Source organism: Nyctereutes procyonoides, unplaced genomic scaffold, assembly GCF_905146905.1.
Source record: "Nyctereutes procyonoides isolate TBG_1078 unplaced genomic scaffold, NYPRO_anot_genome, whole genome shotgun sequence".
NCBI lineage: Eukaryota > Metazoa > Chordata > Mammalia > Carnivora > Canidae > Nyctereutes > Nyctereutes procyonoides.
This window is the reverse complement of record NW_026575131.1, coordinates 41496044-41503928: the sequence shown is the minus strand read 5'-3', so window position 1 is coordinate 41503928 and position 7885 is coordinate 41496044. Positions and strand designations below refer to the sequence as shown.

The 7885-nt window shown below is 43.6% G+C and overlaps 1 protein-coding gene across 1 annotated transcript in view; it reads right to left on the bottom strand.

Moving 5' to 3' along the window:
- Nucleotides 1-5481: 5481 nt before the first annotated feature.
- Nucleotides 5482-7885, bottom strand: part of CSPG5 (chondroitin sulfate proteoglycan 5) — a 28217-nt gene continuing 25813 nt past the window's right edge. The window contains exon 6 of the mRNA XM_055342734.1: nt 5482-5760. Coding sequence (XP_055198709.1) covers nt 5724-5760 — 37 coding nt within the window. The 3' untranslated portion in view covers nt 5482-5723. The remainder of the gene's footprint in view (nt 5761-7885) is intronic.

Sequence of the window (7885 nt, the reverse complement as noted above, 5' to 3'; positions counted from 1 at the left end):
GGCCAGGGTTGTTTACCCCCATTTGGATCAGTTATTGGATGTAAGCCACTGTAGGAAAGGGGTGACCTTGGGCAAGTTGATTGTGCTCTTTCCTTGCATTAAGTGTCTGGGCAGTGCCATTTAGACACAGGACATGGGTGGGCACAGGGCAGGAGGTGCTGGAAGGACCAGCAGGATGAGGTTATGTGAAGGGAGGGCTGAGATGACAGAAGCAGGGAAGATGACATGGAGGTTTTGCCAACGGTTGGACCCTGAGCCACCTGAAGCTCTGAGAGTGGGAGCTGTGAGCCCTGTCATATCCTGAAGCTCTGCACTGGGCAATATGCCACCTATAGCCCTACTGATGGGTTTGGCAAGTCAGGTAGCACACAGGAAGCTGAGCTAGTACGAGAGCTTCACAGTTTACAAAGTGCTGTTTACACTCCCTGTTTGCCATCACCCCACCATCGTTAGATGGCTTTCAGTGCTGCTAACCCTACATCCTGGGACCAATATAGCCAGAGAGGAATTGACACCAGGGGAGAAAGCCAGGCCCTGGGCTGAGCAATGATTTATGAAGGGCTTGCTTGGGGGCGCTGGAGGCACATTCAGCAAACACATGGGTGGTAGAGACATGGGGGGTTAGCATCTATGTATTTCTGGAGGACAGAACTGTGAGTCTCAAGACAAGCTTAACAGGTTAGAAATATGAACCTCGGTTTTGACAAAGGTCAGGTCCAGCACATGTGTCCCCAAAACCAACAGAACAGAGAGCAGTTATATCCCTCAGGACAGGAAAATGATATATGGGAATGTATGGGTATCAGTTCAGGGTGACTCAAAAGAAGGATGCATGATACTGATCATGGGAACAAGGCAAGTTATTGAAGCCCTCAGACCCAGACAAGAAGAGTCCTCAGGGCCCAGGGACGTGCATGATCTGAATCCATACTATCCTCTTCCAGACCATACTGGGTACCTGGAATCCCAGAATCTCTTGTCGAAATGGCCCCACGCCTGTTTCTCCAGCCATTTCCCTGAAGGATGGGTTGCAGAGGCTGAGGGGTGTGGACAAAGCTGGAACATGTGGACTCAGGTATCCTCATGCATGTTCCTAGTGTATCTTGCATTGAAGGTGGAGGCAGGCCTAAGAGGGAAGGGAACCAGGCTGCAGGACCAGGCAGCAGGGCTGATTTCCCAGCCCTGCCACATCCTGGGACAGAACTCCAAATTTAAGAATCCTAAATGCAAGCTTAGCCTTCCAAGACATTAGGAAAGTATGAAGATCAAAGTAGAACTCCTTTAATGGTGAGCTTGAATGATAACCTGTAAACTTCCAGACATGGGTCTGCATTTGTACTCCAGCCCTGGCTGTGTGAGTGCTGGGGTGGGCCTGAGGTAAGCAGCCCCTCTGCATTCATGCCTAGAATACAGAGAACCCTTCTAGATCCACCCAGGATGTTCTGAGAAGGGCACTAAGAAAACCAGGGGCCAGGAGAGCTGTCACATGAGGGATGTCTGAAGGGATTAAGAGAGTCAGCCAGCAAAAGAGAAGGTTCAGGAAGAGCATTCTGGTTGTCCTTGGGTCCTGATTCATTCTAAGTGCTCAGAGAATAGAATGAGGACCAGGGGATGACTCACGGAGGCCAAAGGGCTCAACTGAAAGTGATCCATTTAGCAAGAAAGTGGGGAAGTTGGCAGAAGAAGAACATTGGACTGTGGTGGGAAGCCATAAGAGCCTTCTTGGTGATATTAGAGAATTTTCTAGAGGTGATTTAAGCCACAGATATGTGACCAGGACTTGCTGTAATTAAGCTCTTCCCTGACTGACTCTGAATGGAGGAGAGGTGCCTTACCAGTCTCTCACAGACAAGGCCTCCCCTCCTGCTATCAAGCACCTGAAAATCTTTCTATTCTCTAGCAGGGCAAATTCTGAGGTGCAGAGCAGGGAGGTCACAGTAGTATCCAGCAACCCAGCTTTGCCCCACTATGCTTCAGAGGGGACCTGCCATCTACTTTTCTGCTGGCCATGCTCTCCTCTGGTTTCTTGTGGGTTTGGCAGGGTCTCTGGGGGGTGTGGCAATTCTCACATGGACACATCTTCATGGATATCAGAGTCAGAGTCCTGCGCCGGGTGCTTGGTGGGGCCTGGATGGCCATAGGAGCCAAAGGGAGCTCTTTTTCCTGTGGGAACTCACTCCAGTTGCCAGAAGAGTGAGGAACAGAGCTGTGTCACTCAGCTTTCTGGTGGTTACTCCTGGCAACCTTGCTTGGCCTTGCCTTGGCCTTGGGCAGGGACCAGGGCTTCTATTTCTCCATTTGTAGAACAAGGGTGAACTTCTGCCCCAGCTGGCCACAGAGCCAGCCAGACCAGGAAGCATGCTGTCCTCTTTGAGAGGGTGAAGCAACAGCCAAGGGAAAGACAAGTGAGAAGCAGGACCTGCCGTCTCCCAAGAGAGGCCCAATTAGGACAGTGAGCAGTTCCCACCAGAGTCTCTGGCCAACCCTCAAAGCCGGCCGCGTGGGCAGGCAGCCGCGGGCTGTGTGATTAATGATGGCAGCTCAGGCTGCCCACTGGGCTTGGCCTCAGGAACTTCAAATGAGCACATGAAGTGCCAAGGGGGAAGCGGGCCAGGTCCCTTTCCTCTGCAGGGAAGTGATGAGAAAGGGCCAGCGTGAGAGCACCCAGCAACAACAAGGCAATGCCAAACAGAGGTCCATGCTTTTGCCGCCTAGTGGGACTTCTACACAGGCCTTCCCTGGGGACCCCAAAGATGGGGCATCATCAGGGATTCAGAGATGGGTTCACTCCACAAGCCCCAGTTAATACACCCTGAGGAATGCTCAGCCCTATTCCATGCCCAGGGCTGTGGATGTAACAAAGAACTAGAGTCTACAATCATTCATTCGTGCATTCAGTAAAGACTGCACCTACCTGCAGTGCTCTGGAACCACTGTTGTGAACAAGACAGGATCTCTGCTCTCAAGAAACAACTATTCTGGGGTGCCTCGGTGGCTCAGTGGTTGAACATCTGCTTCAGCTCAGGTTGTGATCCCAGGGTCCTGGAATCAAGTGGGGCTCCCCTGCAGGGAGCCTGCTTCTCCCTTTATCTATGTCTCTGTGTCTCCATGTCCCTCATGAGTAAATAAAAAAAAAAAAAAAGAAATGATTATCCCATGTAAATCAGACAGAAAACAAGTACCCAAAAGTGAAAAACCAGAGAGGTAACAGTGGTGATGGAGCACTGACTCTGGAGTCAGAGGGCCTAGGCTCAAATCTCACTTCTAGCTCCACCTTCAGACCAGGAAGAAGCTATTTAACCTCTGTGCCTCAGCTTGCTTCTCCGGAAAGTAGGGGTAATAAAAGCATCTATTGTATGGAGTAGTTACAAGGAACAAAAGAGTTAATATTTGTAACATACTTCAAACTGTGTATGGCATTCAGTAAATACTCTATAAATACTTATTAAATAAAAAATAAAAATAGTGTCCAATAGCAATAAATGTTATGAGGACCCTAATGGGGGGCATGTGTGAGAGGGGAGCACATTAGAGAAAGGGAAAGTTGAAATGCTTTTGGCTTCTAGAAACCTAGAGGCTGCACAGCTCCTGAACAGGCTAATTCTCATGCTCAGTGATATTTCTAAAGAATCAGGCACATGCCGTGGCACCTGGGTGGCTCAGTGGTTGACTGTCTGCCTTTGGCTCAGGTCATGATCCTGGGGTCCTAGGGTCGAGTCCCGCATGAGGCTCACCCTACAGGGAGCCCGCTTTTCCTTCTGCCTATATCTCAGCCTCTCTCTCTGTCTCTTATGAATAAATAAATAAAATCTTTAAAAACACGCACACACGCAAAAGAATCAGGCACATTCCATTTCTCTGTTTTGTTATCCTTAGCCTTGTCCTCAGGCTAGTGTACCTCACAGTCTCAAGTGGCTGCTGCCATGCCAGGGGTCGCATTCAGGCACAACATATTCACTAAAGAGACCATTGTTTCTTGGAGGTAGGAAATTTTCCCCAGAATTCATCCAGCAAACTTCCCTCATTTACCAGAGCAGCATCACATGCTCAAGCTTAAAACCAATAAACGGCAAGGTGACAGGGATCACCTGGATTGGCTTGCCAATCAGGATCTACCCTGAAACACGGGTATCTCAGAGGAGGCATAATGATGAAGGTTTTTAGGAATGAGATACCATGACCAAGTAGGATTCATCCCAGGTATGCAAGGGTGGTACAACATCTGAAAATCAATTAATGTAATTCATCACATCAACAGACTAAAAAAGAAAAATATGATCATATCAATAGATACAGAAAACGTATTTGACAAAATCTAATAACGATTCTTTTTTTCAAACATTTTTTATTTTATTACAGTTTAAGAATATAGTTGAACATTTTATAACTTAATAAAAGATAACCAAAATTCTCTGTACCACCCGTTTATAATATCTAATTTTCCTCTTTGTATTAACTTTTTTTGTTTCAAGTTTTTATTTAAAATCCAGTTAACATATAGTGAAATACTAGTTTCATTAGTAGAATTTAGTGACTCATCACTTACATACAACACTCAGTGCTCATCACAACAAATGTCCTCCTTAATACCCATTGTCCATTTAATCTATCTCCCTGCCTAGGAGAGTCTCCTTTATGGTTTGCCTCTCTTTCTCTCTTCTTAATTTTTCTCCTATGTTCATCTGTTTAATTTCTTAAATTCCACATATGAATGAAATCATCTGGTATTCGTCTTTCTTTGACTTACTTTCCAATGACTCTTCTTGATAAAACCTCTCAGTAAACTACAGAGAAGAACTTTCTCAATTTTATAAAGATTATCTGGATAGCCCTGGTGGCCCAGAGGTTTAGCGCTGCCTTCAGCCTAGGGTGTGATCCTGGGGGCCCGGGATCGAGTCCCAAGTCGAGCTCCCTGCATGGAGCCTGCTTCTCCTGCCTGTGTCTCTGCCTCTGTGTGTCTCTCATGAATGAATAAATAAAATCTTAAAAAAAAAAAAAGATTATCTACACGAAACCTACAGCTAACATCTTATTTAATGTTGAGACATTTGAAGATTTTCCTCTAAGGCAAGAAAAGGAAATAATACCTTTGCTAATCGGGACAACTGGGTGGCTCAGTCAGTTAAGCAGCTGACTCTTGGTTTTGGCTCAGGTTGTGATCTCAGGGTCCTGGTATTGAGCCCCATGTCAGGCTCTGTGCTCAGAGGGGAGTCTGCTTAAGGATTCTCTCTCCCTCTGCCTCTCCTCCACTGTCTCTCTCTCTCTGTGTCTCTCAAATAAATAAATAAAAAAGACATACTGATCGGGAAGGAAGATATACAACTGTCTTTATTTGCAGATGACATAATCATCTATGTAGAAAATCTGAAAGAATCAACAGAAAAATGTTTGAGACTAATAAACTATAGCAAGGTTGCAGGATAAAAGGCTAATGTACAAAAGTCAATTGCTTTCCTATATACTAACAATGAACAAGTGGATTTTGAAATAAAAAACATAATACTTTTATATTAGCACCCCCAAAAATGAAATGCTTAGGTATAAATCTAACAAAATACATATGATATCTATATGAGAAAAACTATAAAACTTTGATGAATAAATTCAAAGAAAATCTGAATAAATGGAGAGATAGACCAAGCTCGTGGATAGGAAGGCTCAATATTGTCAAGATGTCAGTTTTTTCCCAACTTGATTTATAGATTCAATTTAATTCCACCATGTTATTTTATGGATGTTAACAAACTGATTCCAAAGTTCCTATGGAGAGACAAAAGTCCCAGAATAGTCAATACAATATTGCTGGAGAAGTACAAAGTTAAAGAACAGATGCTATTCAATTTCAAGAATTACTATAAAGCTACAGTAATCATGACAGTGAGAAATTGGCAAAATAACAAACAGATTAATGGAACAGAATAGAGACCCCAGAGATAGACCCACATAAATATAGTCAACTGATCTCTGACAAAGGAGCAAAGGCAATACAAGAGAGCAAAGATAATCTCTTCAACAAATGGCACTGAACAACTGGATAGAAAAAAAAGAAGAATCTAGACAGATCTTACATGCTTCATAAAAATTAGCTCAAAATGTATATGGATCGTAAACTGACATGGAAAACAAAAATGTAAAACTAGAAGATGGGCATCTGGCTGGCTCAGTCAGAAGAGTGTGACTCTTGATCTTGGGGTTGTGAGTTTGAGCCCCATGTTGGATATAGAAATTACTTAAAAATAAAATCTTAAAAAAGTTCTAGAAGATAACATAAGTGAAAACCTAAATGACTTTGGGTATGGTGATGCCTTTTTAGATACAACACTAAAGATATGATCTCTGAAAGAAATAATTAAAAAAATAAGAAATAATTGATAAGCTGGGTTTCACTAGATGAAAAACTTCTGTTCTGCAACAGACAATATTAGGAAAATTAGAAGACAAGCCACAGACTGGGAGAAATTATTTGCAAAAGATACAAATGATAAAGGACTGTTACCCAAAATATATAAAGAACTCTTAAAACTCAACAATAATTGGGGTTGGTGGCTAGGAGGATTAAAAAAAAAATCTCAACAATAATTTTTAAAAATCTGACTTAAAGGGACACCTGGGTGGCTCAGCAGTTAAGTGTCTGCCTTCGGCTCAGGTCGTGATACCGGATATCCAGGATTGAGTCCCACATCAGGCTCCCTGCATGGAGCCTATTCTCCCTCTGCCTATGTCTCTGCCTCTCTCTCTCTCTCTGTCTCTCAATAAATAAATGAAATCTTAAAAAAAATATTATTTAAAAATGGGCCAAAAACCGTAACAGACATCTCACCAAAGATGTATAGGTGGCAAATAAGCATATGAAAAGTTGGCCTATATCATGTGCCAAAAGGGAGATATGAATTAAAAAAATGAGATACCAGTATATATCTATTAGAATAGCCAAAATCCAAAGCACTGACAATGCCAAATATTGACAAGGATGTGGAGCAGCAGGAACTCTCATACATTGCTGGTGGAATGCAAAATAGTATCACCACTTTGAAGACAGCTTGGCAGTTTCTTACAAAACTAAACATACTCTTACCATATGATCCAGCAATAGCACTCCTGCAGACTTACTCAAAGGAGTTGAAAACTTATGTCCACACAAAACTCTACACAAGATTGTTTATAGCAGCAGGAGGGGAGAGGAGCTGGAGATTGAATTAACTAATGGTTAATGAGGACTATGTCAATCAGGACTATGCAATAAAGTCTCCAGAGAGGGAGAGAGAGAGAGAGAGAGAGAGAGAGAGAGAGAGAGAGAGAGAACAGCTTTTTGGTACTTTTTTGGAGAGTCCCATGCTTGGGGAAGCAGAACACCTCTACATGTCACCAAGCTGGGCCCCAAACTCCACTGAGGACAGAAGCTCCTTTGTGCAGGAATTTGCCCAATGTATCTCTTCATCTATTGATTCATATCCTCTATCATATCCTTTAATACATTGGTAAACGTAAGTGTTTGCCTGAGTTCTGTGAGCACCTTTAGCAAACCAGTCAAACCTAAGGAGAAGATTGTTGGAACCTCCAATCTGTAGCCAGTCGTCCAAAGCATAGGTAACAGCTTGGGTCTTGTGAGTGGCATCTGAAGTGGAGGGTGGGGGGAAGCCTTGTAGGCCTGAACCCTTAACCTGTGGCATCTGATGCTATCTTGGGTAGATACTGTCAGAATTGAGTTGAATTCTCAGACATCCTGCTGGTGTTTGAGAACTGCTTGGTGGTGTGTGTGAGCTCCCCACCCTCACATTAGAATTGGGTCTGGGAAACCTAAAAGATGACCCAATACATTTTATAAGGCTGAAATAACCATGATACCAAATAACTTAACAAAGATAGTACAAGAAAGGAAAGTTAC